At 45.2% G+C, this 22434-nt stretch overlaps 1 protein-coding gene across 7 annotated transcripts in view; it reads right to left on the reverse strand.

Annotated features, from left to right (window-relative positions):
* Window positions 1–22434, reverse strand: part of LOC308411211 (mitochondrial adenyl nucleotide antiporter SLC25A23-like) — a 60566-nt gene that overhangs the window by 24539 nt on the left and 13593 nt on the right. For 4 of the 7 annotated variants that reach the window (XM_080905035.1, XM_080905036.1, XM_080905030.1 and 1 more), the window contains one exon: window positions 22276–22434. In XM_080905035.1, coding sequence (XP_080761161.1) covers window positions 22276–22434 — 159 coding nt within the window. Of the gene's footprint in view, window positions 1–9346; window positions 10218–22275 lie in introns of those variants that run through there. The other 3 variants (XM_080905033.1, XM_080905034.1, XM_080905032.1) reach the window with 3 other exon arrangements.

The raw sequence follows: 22434 nt of genomic DNA on the forward strand, positions 1-22434 counted from the left end.
AATCCATCAAAAACAACAAACGTCTGCTTCCTGTCTCCTGTCGGATGATCACTCTCATCTACGGCAGCAAAACATTTGGTTAACGACGGGTCTTCTTTCTGAGCGATAATAAGGGCCTCCCGTGTGAGGAGAGGGGGGGCTGCGAGTTCAGGAGCAGGCTCAGCCACTTCTTGAGCCAGTTCCTTGGCATCAGGACCCACCTCCTCCTCCGAGGGCATCACATCCATCTCCAGCATAGAGCCGACCACTGACCCTGACAAGTCAACCACTTCTCCCCGCCGATGGGCCTGTGACCGGGTAAGAACACCTACAGGAAATACATCCGGGTGCTGCCGGTTTAAAGCATCTGGCAAGGGGCTTGGGTCAGGGGTCGTTATGACCTCTGGGGTAGGATAAACCTTCCCGCCTGCAATGTCATTGCCCATTATGAAGTCTACACCATCAATCGGGAAACAAGGACACACAGCTACAGGAAAAACACCGCTTATCAGGTCACTCTGCACCCAAATTCAATGGAGGGGGGCTGGCACATAAGTCATTCCAACGCCTCTAACAATAACATCAGTGCCGCTGGCGGTCTTTTCATCAAAGGCAAGGGCGCTAGCCAGTATGAGGGACTGTGAACCACCTGTGTCACGTAGAATGGTCACATTACGCCCATCTCCAGGCTTACCAGAGAGTGACACCGCTCCTTGAATGAATGAAGGGTTTAAAACATTCGTCAGGCGTTTCAGTGCTAAGTGGTCTACTACCAGAAGAAGCGTTTTTAATCAGCCCTATCCCTTTTGGTTTACGTGGTGTTGAAACTGGCTGTCTTTGCCTGTAGGCCTCGCAATCCGCTATTAAATGGCCGGATTTAAAACAATAGAAACATTTCCGGTCTGACCTGGGACGAGGCACAGGCACCTCTCTCCTTGTGTCTTGCTCACCACTAGCCTTTGCTAGTATGTCGCGTCGCTCATGCTTAACAACACTGGTTTTATGGACGAGTGCGAACTCGTCAGCCAGGGTCGCGGTCTGCTGCAATGTAGAGACCTTCTGCTCATTCAGATATACCGCCATCCGCTCGGTGACGCAATTTTTGAACTCCTCAATGAGAATCAATTCCCGTACCGAAGCTAGGTCTGCAGCTTTACAGGCCATACACCACCGATCAAAGAGGATACTCTTTTCTCTTGCGAAATCCAGGAAGGATTGACCCTGCACCTTTTTCAGCCCCCGAAATCGCTGCCTGTAAGCCTCGGGAACTAGTTCATAGGCTAACAGGATTGCACTTTTCAGTTTGTCGTAGTCCAAGCTGCATTCAGTGGACAACGAGGAACAAACTTCCTGCGCCTTGCCCACCAGCTTGCACTGTAGCAGGATGGCCCACACATCCCGCGGCCAACGCAAGGCTGTCGCTATCTGCTCAAACGATTCAAAATAAATCTCCACCTCAGTGTCACGAAATGCAGGGACCAGACGACTATTCCTTCCTACATCAAACTGAACGTCTGTATGTGACAGCGAAGCCACCACAGGAGGGGTGGAGGCCTGCTGGAGTTCCAGCTGTCGCAGCTTGACCTTCGTCTCCGCCTCCACTTTCATCAGCTCAACCTCTCTAGCCCTAGCCAGTTCTGCGTCCAAACGCCTAAGCTCTATCTCCCTCTTCAGCTGGAACTCTCTCTCGCTCTGCTCCTTCTCCAGCTGGAGGCGAGCTAGACGGACTTTGAGCCTAGCATCCTGCTTAGAACCCTCTGATGACTGGATGGAGAGTGGATCAAAACGGGGCAGCGTCATAGGCCCCCCCTCGGGCAACCCCTGGTCCATAGGTGTGGACACTGCTGGTTCTACAACCTGGCCTCGAACGGGAGGCGCCGCACTTGGTCCAGCCGGACCGGGTGTGCTCGGAGGTTCTTGCATTACAACCACCCTCTTCTCCAACAACCCGGACACCAGAGTGGCTTTCAGCTCGGCTTTGCGTAGACCAGTGGAGACACTGATCCCGTAATGTGTAGCCAGCTCATGCAGATCCCTCTTCCTACAAACATCTAGCAGGGCAAGCGACGGCTCTGCTGTAAACCCAGCAATATCAAAAGTGGCCATGAAAACCCAAAATGGCCTGCCAAAACACAAGCAAACCACTAAAAGGCCACACACACACACACACACACACACACACACACACACACAACGCCTTCACTACAGAACTACACACAGGCGAAAGAGAAATGTGTTGTGTCAAAAAGTCAACCATTAATTGAAAAGCCCACACTCCCCCCAGTCCTGCCTGCTCAGAATCTAGCCTGTCCTACCTTCTGGAGCGTACCAGGCTCGAGGCCACTTTAAAGGCGAATCATCAAGTGCCAAAAGGCACCGACAAGCCTACCCCCAACAGAGAATTAATCCCCACCCGGGTTTGCTCCGAAAATAAAAAAGGCAAAACAAAAAAACGAGTGTCCGAAGGAAGAGCAAATGCTCAGCTAGACACTCCCCTGTGCTAGCCGGGGAGAGCAGCAGTTGCCAAATGACCTTCACACAACACACAAACACCTGTACTCACTTGTAATCAACCCAATTCCTTTCATTCCGATCCCGGACGAGCCCCCACTTTGTTACGTCCCCTCTTAAATGCTAGGCGATGAGGGTGGGGGACAGTAACAGTTAGATCCAGGTGGAATGAAAAGAACGCCAGGCAGAGGTATTTAATATAAAAGAGATCTTTATTGTAGGCAAACACCTCAATAATTACAAATGGCAACAACAAAAGGAGACAGCACCGCTGCTTTTTAATAAGAAATCAGGGAGGTCAACCCAAAGTGGTAATGACCACTCAACAAAGAAAGCAACAATAAGGCTTCAACAGAAAGAGACAGCAACGCTGCTAACAAACAATATCCAGGCAGGCCACACAAACTAATGAAGGCCGCCATCACTCATGGGCAATCACTGCTCAGTTAAGCACTACTCACACACCAGAGCCACACACCAGAAGGCTGGTCACACGCAGCAGGCTGTTCCACACCTAAGTCAGTAGCCCACTCTGACCAGCACAGAGGGAAAACCACCAGAAACCTCTCCTTCCTCTTCCACACTGCTCTTCTCCAGCTTATATCACCCCTGAGGGTAATTGGTTGTAACGAGAGCAGATGAGCAGCAGGTGTGACCTAAAGGAGAGGGCAGGGGCAGAGAGAGACAAGGGGAGGGGCCAGAACGAAGGAGGAGGAGAGAGAGAAGACAACACCACGCCCACACACTCCCACAGCCTCCCAGGATGTAACAACGTTATTACATTAATGCATGTAAGGTGAACTAGCAAACATCATCATAGCTACATGCGGCTGTCTTCTTGTTTGATGGCAGATACTCCCTTCACCCTGGCCAAAAAGGCTAAAATGACCAAAGAAAAAGTGGAAAACAGTTAAACATGAGAGGTTTAGGACAAAGGTTGTGTTTTTTCCATTGTTTAAGCACTGCTTCCAGCCAAGAGTTATGCCATAAATCCCCTATAGCTGCAGAAGAGGCTAACATTGTTATCTTTTTACAAAAACCAGCTGAACATGAGAGGTTTTTGGACCAATTTTGTGTTCTCCATTCTTTAAGCACCGGTTTGAGCACCGTTTGAGCACCGGCACCGTTTCAAAAGTACCGATTTGGCACCGGTATCGGATAAAACCTAAACAATACCCATCCCTACTTGGAACACTGCCAACTTTTCAACTCCCCTGAACCTGAATGGAAAGGTTGATTCGCCAGTAGCCGGGAAGGTGAACTGCTCTGGTACGACAGACGTGCTAGCCTGACCCCAAGTATCTGACCTGCTGCAGGACATTATGCTGCTTAACAAACTGGAAGCAGGCCAGTTACCCATGTGTATGACAGGCAATGGGTCAGTCCAATTTGGGGATTTACCATGGCATCTGTGCAACGCCACCTATTCTTTTTGCCCTTGTTTGAACAGAATTAAGTGCCTGACGTGTCTGATGAATGCCACGTGTGCAAGTGATGAAATTCAGCGAGCAGTAGACTGTCCATTTGACTCTTCATACCAAATGACAATTACTGAGGGAAGACAGAATGTGACCAAATACTCAACGATCCCACCAACACCTAAAGTGACAACAGGAAAGGAGAAGAGTTGTAACTGCAGATGATTCACCAGTTGACACTAACCCCCACAGGATGCCTGCAGTGAGAAGATTTGGGGGGTTGATAGGGGTCATAAAGAGGAGTGTTGACCAAGCTACAGCTTTGAAGATAGCTGAAAGCCACATGGACAAACAATAAACTCAACTGATGTGTTTGAATGCCTATGTCTGTATATAGTTGGATTGTAGTGGCATATGATTTTGGGAATGTTGAAGATGTTCTGTCTTGTTTTTGTTCTTCATGAGGAATAAGTCTCTAAACTAGCAGGGTCTGTGGAAGCGCAGACTCAACAGTATAGGCCACAAACCAGAACAGTACAACAGACGCAGCCTTGGGTGATTTTTTTTAAAAAATATATTGTTTTTTTGTTGTTTTTAGCTTTTATTGTGATAGGGCAGGAAAGATGGGAGAAATATCATGGGGAAAGCATGCAATAAATGACCTTGGGGTGGACATCTATAGGCAGCCCTTTTGGCTTTTTGCCACAAGCACCCCACTCAGTTGGCCTTTAATTTAATTGCCATATTGGCTTTGAACCTTTAAGGAAACAAGCTCATCAAGATAAATTAATAACTATTTTTATTCATTCTCATGTTGCAACTGAATACAAAATAAATTCCCCCCCCCCCCCCCCAAAACAGAACAAACTCACTAACAGTTTCTTTTACCTTGTAAAGGAAGGCACTGCCAAAAGTATTTTCATGCTTGCTTCTCACGCATATGTATCTGACATCCGAATCAATCCATAGGGTTTAATATGATGTCAGCCCACCCTTTGCAGCTATAACAGCTTCAACTCTTCTGGGAAGGCTTTCCACAATGTTTAGGAGTGTGTTTCTGGGAATTTTTGACCATTGTTCCAGAAGCATGTTTGTGAGGTCAAACACTGATGTTGGACAAGAAGGCTCACAGACCCTGCTCTGATTCATTCAAGGTTTTCTATCAAGTTAAGCAGCCAGTTAAGATCTTTCACACCAAACTCACTCATCAAGTCAAATCTCTGTCCATGCTTTTAGGAGGTAGACATGATCACCCCAACCTCCTAAAAGCACGGAGAGAGACTGAAACCGGTTCTCTGGTGAGCCTTGTATAGAAGAGAGAAGAGTTGGGGTCAGAGGTGCCAAATTCCACCATTTCATCCTCCCTCCATTGTGTTTAACATCTCACATAGGCCCAGAAAGCAGATGTTGCTGCACTGCAACAGTGTTTTGCAGGTGTGCTCTCCCCTCTGCTCAGCCACACCATTCTCATAAAGCTCAGTAGAGCACCATTTTGAAACCCATCCTGGTGGGATTGCCTACCTGAGACAAAAGACAAATTGTTCAGAAGAAATTGGCTGAAATGTTGAAAATTGGAGTGATAGAAGACTCACACAGTGGATGGTCTAGCCCCATAGCTCTTGTAAACTATGGGGCTAGATCCTACTTGAATGAGGTGTCACAGTTTGATTCCTACTCAATACCCTGGATCACTTGGGTACCCTAACCCATGAACGTCTTCACAAATTTTTAATCATTAGAGAAAAAATTACCAATAATCATCTCACAGATGTAATATTATCTACAGCTACAACTTTTCTCCAATTGATCTTTCTGAGTTAACTTCAATAATTAATTCCTCCAAATCATCAACATGTCTTTTAGACCCCATTCTTACAAAACTGCTCAAGGAAGTCCTGCCATTAATTAATGCTTCAGTCTTAAATCTAATCAACCTATCTCTAATAATCGGCTATGTACCACAGGCCTTCAAGCTGGCTGTAGTTAAACCTTTACTTAAAAACCCATCTCTAGCCCCAGCTGTCTTAGCTAATTATAGGCCAATCTCCAACCTTCCTTTCATATCAAAAATCCTTGAAAGAGTAGTTGTCAAACAGCTAACAGATCATCTGCAGAGGAATGGCTTATTTGACAGAGGACGCCATCATCTACCTGCTCAATCGTGTCTACACCCATCTGGACCAGCCGGCGAGCACTGTGAGGGTCATGTTTTTTGACTTTTCCAGTGCTTTCAACACCATCAGGCCGACCCTCCTGGGTGATAAGTTAGCAGCGATGCAGGTGGATGCTTCTCTGGTGTCCTGGATTGTTGATTACCTGACAGGAAGACCACAATATGTACGTCTCCCACAGTGTGTGTCTGACAAGGTGATTAGCAACACAGGGGCACCACAGGGGACTGTCCTCTCCCCCTTCCTCTTCACCCTCTACACCACAGACTTCAGCCACTGCACAGAGACCTGCCATCTTCAGAAGTTTTCTGATGACTCTGCGGTGGTTGGATGCATCAGCAGGGATGATGAGACAGAGTACCGGGCTGTGGTCGACTCCTTTGTCACGTGGTGTGAGCAGAATCATCTGCAGCTCAACGTGGCAAAGACCAAGGAACTGATCGTGGACTTCAGGAAGACCAGGAAACACTTGACCCCTGTTTCAATCCAGGGGGTCAGTGTTGACATTGTGGAGGACTATAAATACCTTGGAGTACACATTGACAATAAACTGGACTGGGCTAAAAACACCACAGCACTTTACAGGAAGGGCCAGAGTCGTCTCTATTTTTTGAGGCGACTGAGGTCCTTCAACATCTGCCAGAAAATGCTGAGGATTTTCTATGAGTCTGTTGTGGCCAGTGCGATCCTCTATGCTGTTGCATGCTGGGGGAGCAGGCTGAGGGTCGCAGATGCCAACAGACTTAATAAACTGATCCGTAAGGCCAGCAATGTTGTGGGGATGGAGCTGGACTCCCTCAAGGTGGTGTCGGAGAGGCGGATGCTGTCCAAGATAAAGACAATGTTGGATAACACCTCCCACCCACTCCATGACATGTTGGTCAGTCACAGGAGCTCGTTCAGTGAGAGACTGAGATTACCGAAAAGCACCACTGAACGACACAGGAAATCATTCCTGCCTGTGGCCATCTCCCTGTACAACGCATCCACTTAACACACTGTTTGCTGCTACAGCTACACATGTTTCTTTTCCAACTATTTATTTATAAGTGACTTATGTATGTATGTATGTATATATATGTATATATTGTACTATTCTTAGTTAGCGTATTGTCTGTCTTGTCTTAATGTTGGTTTAAAATGGAGCACTGTAACAAAAAATAATTTCCCCCAGGGATCAATAAAGTATTCTGATTCTGATTGAAGAGTTTCATTCAGGTTTCAGAGCTCATCACAGCACAGAAACAGCTTTAGTGAAGGTTACAAATGATCTTCTTATGGCCTCTGACAGTAGACTCATTTCTGTGCTTGTCCTGCTAGACCTCACTGCAGCTTTCAATACTGTTGACCATAATATTCTATTAGCGCAATTAGAGCACACTGTAGGTATTACAGGTGCTGCGCTGCAGTGGTTTGTATCATATCTATCTAATATGTGCATGTAAATGGAGAGTCCTCTTCACACACTAAGGTCAACTATGGAGTTCCACAGGGTTCAGTGCTAGGACCAATTCTGTTTACATTATACATGCTTCCCCTAGGCAGTATCATTAGAAGACATAGTATACATTTTCACTGCTATGCAGATGACACCCAGCTCTATCTGTCCATGAAGCCAGATAACACACACCAATTAGTTAAACTGCAGGAATGTCTTAAAGACATAAAGACCTGGATGGCTGCTAACTTTCTGCTTCAGCCGGCTGTATGCGTATAGCAACCGTGTGTGAAATGTGGTCTATAAAGAGGTGCTGAAAAGCAAGTTCATGGAAACATCGTCGGGTCTGCCGTGGTATGTTTACAATGGGACTTCTGCTCCTGAACCTCTGCACACAGCGTCTGCAAATCGGGGCTGTACGAAGTCACTTTCATCTTTACGCAGGACTGTAAGCTGTCATCCTACCAGTTGCTGTTCTTCCCAATTGATTTCACTTTCTTATAATGCCATGAATCGCTACCTTATCGTGGTGGAGGGGTTTGTGTGTTCCAGGGATCCCAGGGGCTATGTTGTCTGGGGTCTTTTGCCCCCTGGTAGGGTCTCCCATGGCAAATTGGTCCTGGGTGAGAGACCAGACAAAGAGCGATTCAGACGACCCTTATGAGAAAAACATCAAGGGAACAGTTTACCCTGCCCGGGATAGGGTTACCGGGGCCCCACCCTGGAGCCAGGCCCGGGGAGGGTGCCCGAGGGCGAGCGTCTGGTGGCCGGGCCTTAGTCCATGGGGCCCGGCCGGGCTTAGCCCGAAAAGGGGACATGGGCCCATCCTCCTGCAGGCCCACCACCCGCAGGAGGCGCCGTAGGGGTTGGGTGCATTGTGTTGTGGGCGGCGGCCAGGAGCGGAGGCCCTGGCAGACTGATACCCAGCTAACAAGAGTGGCAATTGGGACATGGAATGTCACCTCTCTGGTGGGGAAGGAGCCTGAGTTAGTGCGTGAGGTTGAGAGGTACCGGCTAGATGTAGTCAGGTTCGCCTCTACGCATGGCTTGGGCTCTGGAACCAGTCTCCTGGAGAGGGGCTGGACTCTGTCTCAGTCTGGAGTTGCCCATGGTGAGAGGCGGCGGGCTGGGGTGGGTATTCTAATATCCCCTCGGCTTGCTGCCGGTACGTTGGGGTTCTTCCCGGTGGATGAGAAGGTTTGTTCCCTGCGCCTTTGGGTTAGGGAACGGGTCCTGACTGTCATCTGCGCTTATGCGCCGAGTGGCAGTTCAGAGTACCCAGCCTTCTTACGGTGTGTTCACACCGAACGCGATGGACGCGAATAGAGCGTCAGGTTTACATGTAAAGTCAATGGAAAAGCGCGATGACACGCGATTGCGGGTCCCGCGAAAATTCGGAAGCAGATTTGCGCCAAAACGCGCGAAACGCGCGTCAGTGTAGCGCGTCTGGCGCGTTTGACTCGCGAATAAAACCACGCGCGTGAGTTTTTGTGTTGCATTTTGTAGCAACACAAAAACTCACGCGTTATGCGTCTACCGCTCGAGTTGGAAAAATCTGAACTCCAGCGTCAAATCGCGCCGCGACAACCAATCAGGAGCCTGGTGACGTGGCTGTGACCTAGGTCAAAGGGGCAGATCCAGCCAAAGCCCTTCATTCAATATGGAGGAAAGGCTAATCAACGCTGTAGCAAACAACCCGGAGCTGTATGACACCAGCTGCTTTCTGTACCGAGACAGGAATATAAAGGACCGAGCTTGGAGGAAGATATGTGAAGAGATCGGGCAACCTGGTAAGTTCATTCATTTCTCTTTTGAAAGTTTTCACTGACCCGGGGAAGCCGCACTGTCAAGCTCTCTAAGTTTGTGCAGCTTCCCCGCTTGAAAGGGATTGATGCATCTACCACAGGTGTTTAACTGGGTTTCACTCAATGACCAGGCAGATCTTTTGTTTTCCTTTTCTTTAATCTTCTTTTCGGCCACAGTCAGCCATAGGTGAAAAACCTTTAAATACAAACCAAAAAACCAAAATACAAATTATGTTTGTTATCACACATCTGCAAATATTGTAAACAATCCCAAACACATTTTCTTTTTTAAACACATCAATGCAGTGCGCAAGCTTTGTAGTACAATATTTACTTGAGTATTTTTAAATGCTCAAATTATGTAATTCACTAGCAATTGTACATACACCTTGAGAAATACTGCTTTCTATTAAAGTGCTAAATTAAATAATCAATCTGCATTAGAACTTGAGCAATAACAATAGTATTTATAACCAGCTTCTCTTAACCATATGCAAGCATTAACAGTCTTCCATATGCAGACCAACAATAAACAATGGTGCCGCTCGTAAACAGGCGACCAACTCACGGCACAGTGCTAATGCTACGTAAGCTAGCGGCAGCCGCGATTCTTTAGCAACTCGCTTCAAAGTCTTTTACCATAGTCAGCAACCATTCCCTTACCGGCTGCCTCCCTGGCTTTGTAGATACTTCAGTTCCACACAATATTCATGTTGGCAACAACTTATTGAAAGAATTATGCTGGGCTTTTCCCGAAAGTGGCAACTTCCTGTTGCTCCCCAGTTCGCCTTCTTTTTCCTTCCCGACAGAAACCCAGACACAAGATTAGTTCCGCCCTCCAGTCTGTCACGTTTACTTTTTTTCCTCAGGGCTCTCCACCTCCTACTCGGTTTGACTTGACACGCACAAAAGCTAGCAAGCCACTGCTTTTTTCCCACTGACGTACAAATACCGTTCTGCTTTTATGCATGTTGTCATATAGGAATATATTTTGTTTATTAATAAACAGCACACAGTGGTCCCGCTGTTCATCCGTCACTGCTTCGCTTTTTTGCTGATTTTCTTTTTCTTTTCTTTTTATTGCACCATACAGCATTGCATTCTGCAGCCTGATTGACAAATCTCCTTCGTGTCGTGTCTCCTGCGCTTGCCAAATTTATCATGTTTGGTTTTGATAACCATCACGTCCAATAGAAAAAACAGCACAAAAACACCCATAACTATGAGCCTCATTCGGAAATAGACACCTGCACCGCGAGGGAAAAAAGCGCACGAAAGTGGCAGGCAGATGAAGACAAACCGCGGCATAATAATACTTTTACGTTTTGCAATCTACAAAGGTTTGCACTTTGAGAATCAACTTGTGAGAACTGTGACCAATGTTCATGTGTGTGGGGAAAACAGTGTATAAAGTGCGTGACCAGGGGCTAGTTATTCTGAGAACCCCTGCTGCAATTAATGAGGGACCACTGTATATACTTTCTCTGATTATATTCAACATGTTAACATTTAATATTGTTTTTGATAGAGCCAACTGATTCTACAGCAGAGCATCCCCTGTTGCTTCTCCTGGCTCCCCAGTCCCTGAGCTCCTGCTGCTGCACCCACAGGTATGTACAGCAAGCACTGATACCTTTTTAGTCGGTGGGATTGCCTTGTGATCACCTTTACTAAATATCTACAACTAATCTGATTATATCCTGTTGAAATTAACAGGATATAAATTATATTAAATATTTAATTATATATTACATTAAATTAAAATCTAGTAGCAGCCTTCTCATTTCTTTGTGTTTTGAGCTGTTTTACAGGCCCACAGGGGAGGACGGCTCTGAGGCAGATGAGGGACGGGTCCCAGGACGGTCCATCGGCGGTGGAGCTGGCCATCCTGGTATCCCTGAAGAGTCCACACCAGTCTCCAATGGAGCAGTTCCTCCTCAGCCTTGTTCCTGCTCTGGAGAGCAGCTGGTCCTTTTTATTCCTGTCTCTCTGTAAATTCTTATATTTTATATATTTATGTTTAATGTACTTCTGTTTGAGAATTTTAATATTATTTCAAATAAATTTTTATAATGACTAATGTCTCAGTTCTACTACACAGCAAATGTTGGCACACGACTCGACACATGTAGAATTTATTTCATGTTATACTAATGACAAAATATACTAATACAGTGGGATGCAAAAGTTTGGGCAACCTTGTTAATAGACATTATTTTCCTGTATAAATCGTTGGTTGTTACAATAAAAAATGTCAGTTAAATATCACACAGGAGAGACACACAGTGATATTTGAGAAGTGAAAAGAAGTTTACTGGATTTACAAAAAGTGTGCAATAATTGTTTAAACAAAATCAAGCAGGTGCATAAATTTGGGCACCACAAAAAAGAAATGAAATAAATATTTAGTGTATATCAATGTGTGTGTCTCCTATATGATATATGGGGTGCCTTTGTCTGGACGTGCTTCTCATCCAGAGCTGCACAGCACAGTGGAAAGTTCCAGCGCTCCTGGAATCCCTCTGTGATGGACCGCTAGTCTCCAGGTGAAGGCGCAGCCATGAAGTCGTCCACTAGACAGTCCCAGATGGCCGTCGCTACCTGGGGGATGATCTGACACACCAACTCTGAAACTGAACGCTTGGTCCTGAAGGAGTCCCCGGTCACAAGGAACCTGGACAAAATTGTTCAAAATCAGTATTATGTGTACTGCAGTTACAAAATACATTATTCAAATTCCAAAATACTTTTGTGATGTCAGATTTAAATCACAAAACTTAAATCTTACATAAAACATTTTGTAATTATACGGATAATTACAAAATGTATATTAGATAATATCTAAAACAGTAGTGTTTTGTTTTAACTTTAACATATCATAATTTGATTGGTAGCAACTTTCACAACTACAGTGTGCCAATCACTCATAATTCCTAAACATGTCAATCAGGTAGGAATGAAGTAAGACATTAATAGAAATAAAGAGTTGTGTGTTGACATGTAGCCCTTTCCTTGCTTAAATCATTAATATTTTTGAAAAATTAATCTGTGATAAGACATAGCTTATCAAGATAGAACCATGTAACTAAAGATGAACCAAACTGTTCAGTTTTATCTAACTCTGGTTTAATAAAGGCTGGTGACCCCTGTTATAGAGTCTGACAGCTGCAGGGATTATATACAAATATTCAACTATACCAGAATTAAACCAGGTCTAAATAAAAAGGAGTGAGTATCACTACAAAGGTTAACTCAGTGGTCCTAATGCTACAGTTTGATATCAGCAAACACCGAGCGCATACATTGATGTGACACCACAGCCATGCTATCATTGCAAACACTGATAACAGCATAAATCGAATTAAATCGGGACTTGATGAGACCTTCTGAGTGTCACTAGAAATATTATAAACAATCGTCTCCGTACCACAGTTTGCTATCAGTAAACACCGACGGCATTCATTGATAGCATAGCACATCCATGTTAGCAGTCTATAAACGATAGTTTAGCATATTAGCACAGGTATCAATAAAGGACTACCGTATTAAATACTTTTACTAACCTCAGGCAGATGGACAGGCGCTCTGCAGGTGGGATTGAGCGCCTGTAATTGGTGTCTAGGCGGGCGATTCTGGGACCGACGCGGGAAAGCAGGTCCTCAAACTGGCCGAGTGAACGACAGTGATATCGCTGGAATCGGCCGTCATCCAGGCGCAGCTCCTGGAGCAAGTGGTGAAACTCACCAAACTGCTCACGCCTCTGGAGGACCTGATGGACCCAGGTACGGCGAGGACGTCTTTTACACCGCTGCTCTGCTCTCCACAGTACATAGAGAAGGGAGACTCTCTCTTCAAGCGCTAGCTCGACAGCTGCCATCTTGCAAAGATACCGGTCTGGCACAACTTCCTCCCACATCCCTCCCACATTTCCGGTTCACGCGCGTCAAAATGGATTTTTCTTGGACACGCATAGAGGCGCGAATGTGCACGCGTCAAATTAGGGGCGTTTGCGGCGTTTTGTTCGGGTCCATCGCGTTCGGTGTGAACATACCGTTAGAGTCCCTGGGTGGGTTGCTGGAAGGTGCTCTACCTGGAGACTCTGTTGTCCTACTGGGAGACTTCAATGCTTACGTGGGTAACGACAGCGAGACCTGGAGGGGCTTGATTGGGAGGAACGACCTCCCTGATCTGAACCCGAGCAGTGTTATTGGACTTCTGTGCAAATCACAGTTTGGCCATAACGAACACTTTGTTCGAACATAAGTGTTCGAACAAAGTGTTCATAAGTGCACGTGGCACCAGGACGCTCTAGGCCGCAGGTCGATGATCGATTTTGTAATCGTATCACCAGACCTGCGACCATATGTTCTGGACACTCGGGTAAAGAGAGGGGCTGAGCTGTCAACTGATCACCACCTGGTGGTGAGTTGGATCAGGTGGCGGGGGAGGACGCTGGACAGACCTGGTGCACCTAAACGCGTAGTGAGGGTGTGCTGGGAACGTCTAGCAGAGGCCCCAGTCCGCGAGATCTTCAACGCACACCTTCAACGCACAGACTGGGGACATTGAGTCCGAATGGACCATGTTCAGCATCTCCATTGCCGAAGCTGCTGCATTGAGCTATGGCCGCAAGGTGGTTGGTGCCTGTCGTGGTGGTAATCCCCGAACCAAATGGTGGACACCAGAGGTGAAGGGAGCCACCAGGCTCAAGGAGGAGTCCTATCAGGCTTGGTTAGCCTGTGGGACTTCGGAGGAAGCTGATAGGTACCGACAGGGCAAGCGGAATGCAGCTCGGGCAGTGGCTAAAGCAAAAACACAGGTGTGGGAGGAGTTCGGAGAGACCATGGAAAAAGACTTTCGGACTGCCTCGAAGAGATTCTGGCAAACTGTCAGGCATCTCAGGAGGGGAAAGCGGTGCTCTACCTGCACTGTGTATAGTGCTGGCGGAGTGCTGCTGACTTCGACTGAGAAAATTGTCGGTTGGTGGAAGGAATACTTTGAGGACCTCCTTAATCCCACTGACACGTCTTCCGAGGAGGAAGCAGAGTCTGGGGATGACGAGGATGACCCGCCAATTTCCGGGGGCGAGGTCACTGAGGCAGTTAAACAACTCCTTGGTGGCAGAGCCCCTGGTGTGGATGAGGTCCGCCCCGAGTTCCTGAAGGCTCTGGACGTTGTAGGGCTGTCCTGGTTGACACGCCTCTACAATGTTGCGTGGAGATCAGGGGCAGTACCCCTGGACTGGCAGACCGGGGTGGTGGTCCCCATCTTTAAGAAGGGGGACCGGAGGGTGTGTTCCAACTATAGGGGGATCACACTCCTCAGCCTCCCTGGGAAAGTCTATGCCAGGGTGCTGGAAAGGAGAGCTCGTCCGCTAGCCGAACCTCAGATACAGGAGGAACAATGCGGTTTTTGTCCTGGTCGAGGGTGCATGGGAGTTTGCCCAACCAGCCTACATGTGTTTTGTGGACTTGGAGAAGGCATTCGACCGTGTCCCTTGGGGTGTCCTGTGGGAGGTGCTGCGGGAGTATAGGGTGTCTGGCCCATTGCTACGGGCCATTCGATCCCTGTACAACCGTTGCAAGAGCTTGGTTCGCATTGCCGGCAATAAGTCGGACTCGTTCCCGGTGGGTGATGGGCTCCGCCAGGGCTGCCCTTTGTCACCGATTCTGTTCATAATTTTTATGGACAGGATTTCTAGGCGCAGCCAAGTGGCGGAGGGCTTTCACTTCGGTGGCCTCAGAATCTCATCTCTGCTCTTTGCGGATGATGTGGTTCTGTTGGCTTCATCGGGTGATGGCCTCCAGCTCGCACTGGTACGGTTCGCAGCCGAGTGTGAAGCAGCGGGAATGAGGATCAGCACCTCCAAATCTGAGGCCATGGTTCTCAGCCGGAAAAGGGTGGAGTGCCCACTCCGGGTCAGGGATGAGTTCCTGCCCCAAGTGGAAGAGTTCAAGTATCTCGGGGTCTTGTTCGCGAGTGATGGGAGAAGGGAGCCAGAGATCGACAGTTGAAGAGGGAGCTGAGTGTAAAAGCGAAGCTCTCAATTTACCGGTCGATCTACGTCCCTACCCTCAACAATGGCCACGAGCTGTGGGTAGTGACCGAAAGAACGAGATTGCGGATACAAGCGGCGGAAATGAGCTTCCTTCGAAGGGTGGCTGGCCTCTCCCTTAGAGATAGGGTGAGAAGCTCAGCCATCCGGGAGGGGCTCAGAGTAGAGCCGCTGCTCCTCCACATCGAAAGGAGCCAGCTGAGGTGGTTTGGGCATCTGACAAGGATGCCTCCTGGGCCACACCCTTGCCACATTGTGGTTACAGTGATTGCCATAATCAAGCAGCTCATGCATCTGCTACAAATCTGCAGATTGTAGTCACTGTGACTGGACACAAAGTGAAATAATGCTTACATGAAGACATGAGGGCAACGAGGACAGATTTAAACCTGGATAAATACCCACTGTTACCTAAGTGACTAAAATATTTCCAGCTCTCACCACATACTTGGCTCTGTGTCTTTTTTGCTGTGAACAGCCCAACCACCCACTCAAACTACCCACCATGTGGTTTGCTTCATTTCTGTTAGTGAATATCAGTGCAGCCTATGGATGTTAGTGTGCTATTCACTTAACAGCCATTAATAATCAAGAGCATTTCTTGCTATCAATAAACAGTAATGACCTTCCTCTGCCATATTTAATAGATTATATTGAAGAGCTGTTCACAGCCTTTTTGATACTTTTCCTCTTTCCATCATTCTGGCACAAGGAAATCTTTCTTATGTCCAAATATTGTTTTCTTTTTCACAATTGAGAAGGCTCTTTTCAATGCTTTTCTGGAACAGTCTACTCTGCTCTACCTGTTCTTGAGTCCTTGTTTGGACCTTTTATATTTACGTTCATGAACGAGGCTCTTGATTGCAGACTCTGACAATGATATGCTTACTTCCTTGAGTGTGTTCTCGGCAGAGCCAGATGGTATGAAAGTATAACCTCTCTTTTGGTGTTCTTCTACATGTTTGTTGAAGAAGAACAGGCCTTTTGGTGTTGCTGAGCTAGCCAGTGCATTACTTCTCTTTAAGAATATGCTGCTTTGTTGATTTTTGTCTCATTTTCACTTTGTTTCTCTTCTTTTCTCTCTCTCTGGTTTTCTTGTCATCTTTGTCTTATCTTTAAGGTTCTACACCCCAGTGTTGCTTTGTTTTGCTGTTTTGTTTTGTTTTATTGTTCATCTGACTCAGAGGAAACTCTGCTCACTACAACAGACTCTTCAAATCGCTTAGAAATAACTTCAAATGTTATTAATGTAGACATAGATACACTGGTGCTGCACTGAGTAGGTTGGTGATATGTCAGCACATTAACCACTTTAAACTAATATTAATAAACTGGCTGAAATTCATAGTGCTTTTCTTGCTAATTTAATGCATCTCAATTACACATTCACTGATATGTATAGGAAAACTGATAAGCACCAAAATGAACTTTCTCTGATAATTATAAAAATATTTTAGTGATTTATATGAATTTATGAATTATATGAATTTAAGTTCTAACAGCAACATTTGAGCAAAAAAAGAAAGTTGTAGATTCTTGTTTTATTGCATATTATAAAATTTGATGGTTAAAAAGGTAAAACAAAAAAAGCCTGTGATCCTTAAACCTGCTGGGATAATAAGCTGGCCAAAGGAAGTGATAGAAGCCACTGACATCAAGACAAGGAAGCTCCTGACCATGCATGGAGGGTTTCACTCCAAGTCCAGCACCCTGAGGCTGGATGCTAAGTGGAAGTGTGAGCATCAGCACCATAATCCAGGATGAGACAACGAACATCCACGAATACATCAGGAAGATGGCCCCAATCAACCGGGTCCTCAGTGAATACCTCATGCAGCAGAAACCCAAGAAAGAGGAGAAAGAGGAAGAACCATCATGGAAGGACAGGCCCCAGCACGGTATGTACCACTGGCAGATAGCAGAGGTGGCTGACATCCAGAAAACCTACCAGTGGCTGGAGAAAGCTGAACTGAAAGACAGCACAGAGGCACTAATCATGGCCGCACAGGAACAAACTCTGAACACAAGATCCATAGAGGCTGGGGTCTATAACACCAGGCAAGACCCCAGGTGCAGGCTGTGTAAAGATGCCCCTGAGACAATCCAGCAAATAACACCAGGGTGCAAGATGCTAGCAGGCAGGGCATACATTGAACGCCATAACCAAGTGGCTGGTATACAGTGGCATAGTATACAGAAACATCTGTGCCGAGTATGGCCTGGAAGTCCCGAGGTCAAAATGGGAGACGCCCTCAAGGGTGGTGGAGAATGACCGAGCTAAGATCCTGTGGGACTTCCAGATACAGACGGACAAAATGGTGATGGCTATTAGCTAAGCTAACATGTAAAAACTGGACTGGAACTAGTAACTTCATCACATCCAAGTCAACTTTGTTGTCATTATGATACTCAAGCATACAGTATATGTGCCCTTCTCTCAGCTGTTATAAAAGATATGTGACATATGTATAACTAGGGGTGGATTATTTAGCCCATAGCCTCAAAATTATATCCAGATCGTTCTATTAAAATATGATGCATGCAGCTTGCAGGCATCTGTCATTATGAGCTATTGTCATAATGACAGACTTTGTAGTGTGAAGTATGTACAACATATAACAGTATAACAATAGTGCAGGACAGTCTGATGTTGTGTCATCACTGCTTTGGCTGATGCTCAGCTGCCACACAGTACAAGCATAAGATATGTGCATACAAGAGCAATACAATCCTGACTACTGTTTACCTGAATGTCTCAATAAATACCACTTCCAGACAAATAAATGATAGTCATAAGTTACTGTATATTTAAAGTTTCAGCCCAAAATACCACACAGATCATTTTTTTTACTATTAATGTTAACCCCTAGTTTGGTCCTCTTTTTCTAAATCAAATTAGAATGTCTGCATCTCTGTCTTTCAGGAAGAGCCCTGTGATTGACGGAGAGGTATTTCTCTTAAACCCACCAGATTCAACTTACAGGAACAAAAATGAAACCAAACTCTAACTTTATCTTGGAGGACACAAGGTTACTGTGTGACTGTTTAACACAGTCGATTTTAGAATTACTGTCTTAAAACATCAGTCACCCAAAAAATGATCGAGGCAACAACAGGTTATTTGCATCGCAGGTAAAATTGTCATTTTTTCCAGTGGAGTCTGGTGGCTTTGACTAAAAGTGTCTTCAGTTTCTTAACACAAGCAACGGTCCAACAGCAGCTTAAGCCTATCTATAGCAGGATGAATGGGATGTGCAGGAGGCTATGACACTCTGCAAAGCACACAGGCAGAAGTGAGCAGCAATGTGGTGTGAAATCTTTTATTGAACCAGAACCAGAATCCATAAAACAATGCTGGGAAAATACTGGGAGCTAGGAAACTAAGGTGAACACAGGAAACAATAAACAGGATGATAAATATATAATAAACTATAGAAGACGAGGGCTATAAACACACACAAGGTAATTAGGGAGATGGGAACACCAGGGAACTGCAACTAATTAGGAAAACTAGATAACAAACCCAAATGCAACATACATTAGATTAGATAGGATATTAAAAAATGAAACAGGAAGAACTTGTTAAGGGAACATCAGGAGCATAGAAGTAAGTGGAATAAATGCACAAAGCTGCAAAACACAAGGGCAAACTAAGGTGTACATTATTACAATGCAATATTAAATATCAAGTAAAACTTCACCTTTTATAAGTGTGTATGCAGCGCTATGAGATTCAATAATATAAGCTGAAACATGTAATTGAAAAATACTTCATCAATGTCACTTTTATTTCATGGGTCCAAACATTATATAAAAATCCCAAGTCTCGGGTAAGGGTTAATGGCCACTGACTTCTTCTCTCTAGGCCACTGCACTAGACAGGGTGAAATGTTAGCGCCGTCCTTATTTGCTCTCAGTATTGAACCGTTAGCTGAACTGACCAGATCCAACCCTCTCATACAAGGAATTAGAAATGAAACCAATACACAATATAAGCTGTCACTTTTCGCAGATGATATTTTGCTATTTTTAGAGAATCTGGTCACCTCTGTCCCAGCCCTTCTGAGCAATCTTAAAGATTATGGTACAGTGTCAGGTTATAAAATAAATACAAACAAATCTGAGGCGTTAATTGTTAAGTCAAATTGTTGAATGTTGTCATTGTGGTTCTTAAATTTGTAAAGTCTTAGTTCAAGCAGTAGGATCAAAGCCATTCCTTTGATCCTGACCACCCACGCCAGCCAATTTTTCTGGGTTTTTGAATTTACCAAGGGTGTGTTATTCACCACCTTGTGTTGCTCACAGAGGATTTGGGCTAGAGAAAGGAGAGGAGCATTGCTCCACCGCCTGGTTCTGACCAAGGCTTCCCTCGTTAGCGAGTTAAAGACCGGTTGAAGATGTTCTGTTATGTCTTGTGTTCTTCATGAGGAATAAGTCTCTAAACTAGCGGGGCATGTGGAAACACAGACGCAACATTAATGATTGTTGGGAACTGGCCCACACAGCTAGATCATCTTGTATCTTTTAGACACTCTAAACAGGGTTTCAGATACTTGGGGATAATTATTACTCCTAAAACCAATCAGTTACTTGCACTCAATTATGATCGGTTATTCAAGGAGGGACTTGGACAGATGGAACCTACTCCCACTCACTCTTATGGGGAGGATTGAATGTATAAGGATGAATATTCTTCCACGCCTATTATTCCTATTTCAGAACCTACCCATTTTGATCCCACAGTCTGCATTCAAATTATTAGAAAGCATTACATCTAAATTTATCTGGCAGATTACACAACCAAGGGTCAGACTCAACCATGTCTCAAGCTGTTCCCGTAAATGGAAATGTTGAGTTCCTTCCATCATTGTCAGATCTGAGTTTTGAGAGGTGGGCGGAGAAAGGTTAAATTAAGATTTTAGAACTCCACTGAAAACCTTTCTTTCTGCACATTCCAGCACATAAAATAAAATATTTTTTTTGTGTTTACACTCAGTCTTTCAAATAGATGCAAGTGAAATACAGTAGAAAATAAATAAAATCAAAGACTCAGCGGTCCTGTTGCTCTATTTTCACCTGTTTAGCAGGAGTGCGGCAGGCGGAGGTTTGCCCTGGTGCAGGTGTGCCGCAGCGGTCAGTGGAAGAATCTGTGAGTTTCTCTGTGAATTTCACATTCCCGTGGCAGCATACTCGGTGCTTGCTCTGAAGTTTAGGGTTTTTTTTCGCTGTAAAAATACGTTTTCTTCCCACGCAGTGAACAGTGGACGCTAATGTTTTTGTCACTTTTTACGGAATCAAACTCAAAGTAAGGTCAGTACTTCCACGCGTTAAACGCTGCACGGTCATAAGCTCTCCCGCACTCTACATATTATCCATTGTTGATCTGCACACAGCTGTTGCAACGAACGTTGCACTCGCTTACGTCATTGTCATGAGACACTCGCAAAAAAATCACGGCTTTAGTAATGCAGTAACGCAGCGTGCTTACAGGAAAGTAACAGTAATCTAATTACTTTTTTGGCAATAGTAATCCCTTACCTTACTTGCTACTTGAAAAAGTAATCAGATTACAGTAACGCGTTACTTTTTCCAACTTTTTTCAATTTTTTTACTGCCCATCTCTGGTGATAAGTGTTGGAGAAATTGTGGGGTTTGGGGGGACCAGACGCATCTCTTTTGGGACTGTGTTTGCATACAACAGAGCTGGATGGATATTAAGAACATTATGCAAAACATATTGTCAGTCAACCTCCCAATGGATACTCTTATCTTTTTTTGGGATATCTTTCCTGATGGTTTCTCCTATGAGCAGCGCTTTCTCCTAAATTTTCTCCTCATGACTGCAAGAAAAATGATAAAAATTTACTGGTTCAAGTCAGAAGCACCCACAGTTGCCCAGTGGCTTCTGAAAACGGTTTTGTTCATCTACGTTCTTTGATTTAGTGTTTCTATTATTTAGTTTTGTATTTCTAGCTCCCCTAGTTATATTTAGTATTCCTGATGTGTAGTTCTCAGTTTTTTTATGGTGCCTTCCCTGTGTTCTTGTGTCTCGTTGTCTCACTTGTGTTTTCACGTCTGTTATTTTCTGGTCTCGTCTGTGTGTGTATGTCAGTTTGTGTTCCCATTACTTCCATGTGGGCCATGTTCTGTTTTGCTTCACTTACTTTGAAGGTTCCTCGTCTCACGTGTTATGTTCAGCTTTGTGTCCTGTCTCGTTGTGTGATGTTAGCCCCAGCTGTGTTCCCCGTGTATTTAAGCCCTTTGTTTCTTCTGTCCTCCGTTGCGTTCTCCCTCATTCACGTTGCGTTCTGTCTGTCTAGGTTATTTTGTACTCCTCAGTTTAGTTAGTTTTCCTTGTGTCCAGCAATAAAGCTGTTTTGGAGTTCACTTTTCGCCTCAGAGAGACTGTATTTGGGTCCTCCATTCCTGCCTGCCACACACAGCCAATGACAAAAGTGACCAATCTTGGTGTTCATATGGAACTTTTGAACTTCTAATGGATCATCTAGTGGTTTTTTCTCAATGTTTATTAATGTTTTTCTTCCTTCTTACCTGTTGGCATCTTTGTTTTAGTTTTGTGTGAACAACCACATGGAAGCATCTACTCAGAATGCACATACAAAGACGGGGAAGTAATTGCTGTAAAGCTGGAAGGTAATCTTGTTGCTGAAGAGGCTATAAGAAGGCTTCAAATGTTCAAAACTCATACTTTGGAAAAAAACCTCTTCACAGAGGTGGAGTTTCACAATATGTGTCCGTTAAGGACTGGGTGTAGCAATAACAACAATCACTGGAAATTACACAGAGCATTAAGTCGACTAATGTCTCTGGCTCTTTTCAGGTCATTATATAGTAAACTAAATGTGTGTATCAGTGGCAGGACAGTGTGAATACCCACTTGCAGGAAGACCTTGAGACGGTCCAGTGGAGCAGTTCCTGTCCGGGACACTGCCCCTGCCATGGCTCCAGCAACCAGCTGCCTCCATACCAAACCTGATTGCCGCTCCCGCTCTGAAAACTCATCAGGCACTGTCAGGTGTTCCCCGATGTCAAACAT

This window comes from Rhamphochromis sp. 'chilingali' (genome assembly GCF_963969265.1).
Source record: "Rhamphochromis sp. 'chilingali' genome assembly, chromosome: 15".
NCBI classification, from domain to species: domain Eukaryota; kingdom Metazoa; phylum Chordata; class Actinopteri; order Cichliformes; family Cichlidae; genus Rhamphochromis; species Rhamphochromis sp. 'chilingali'.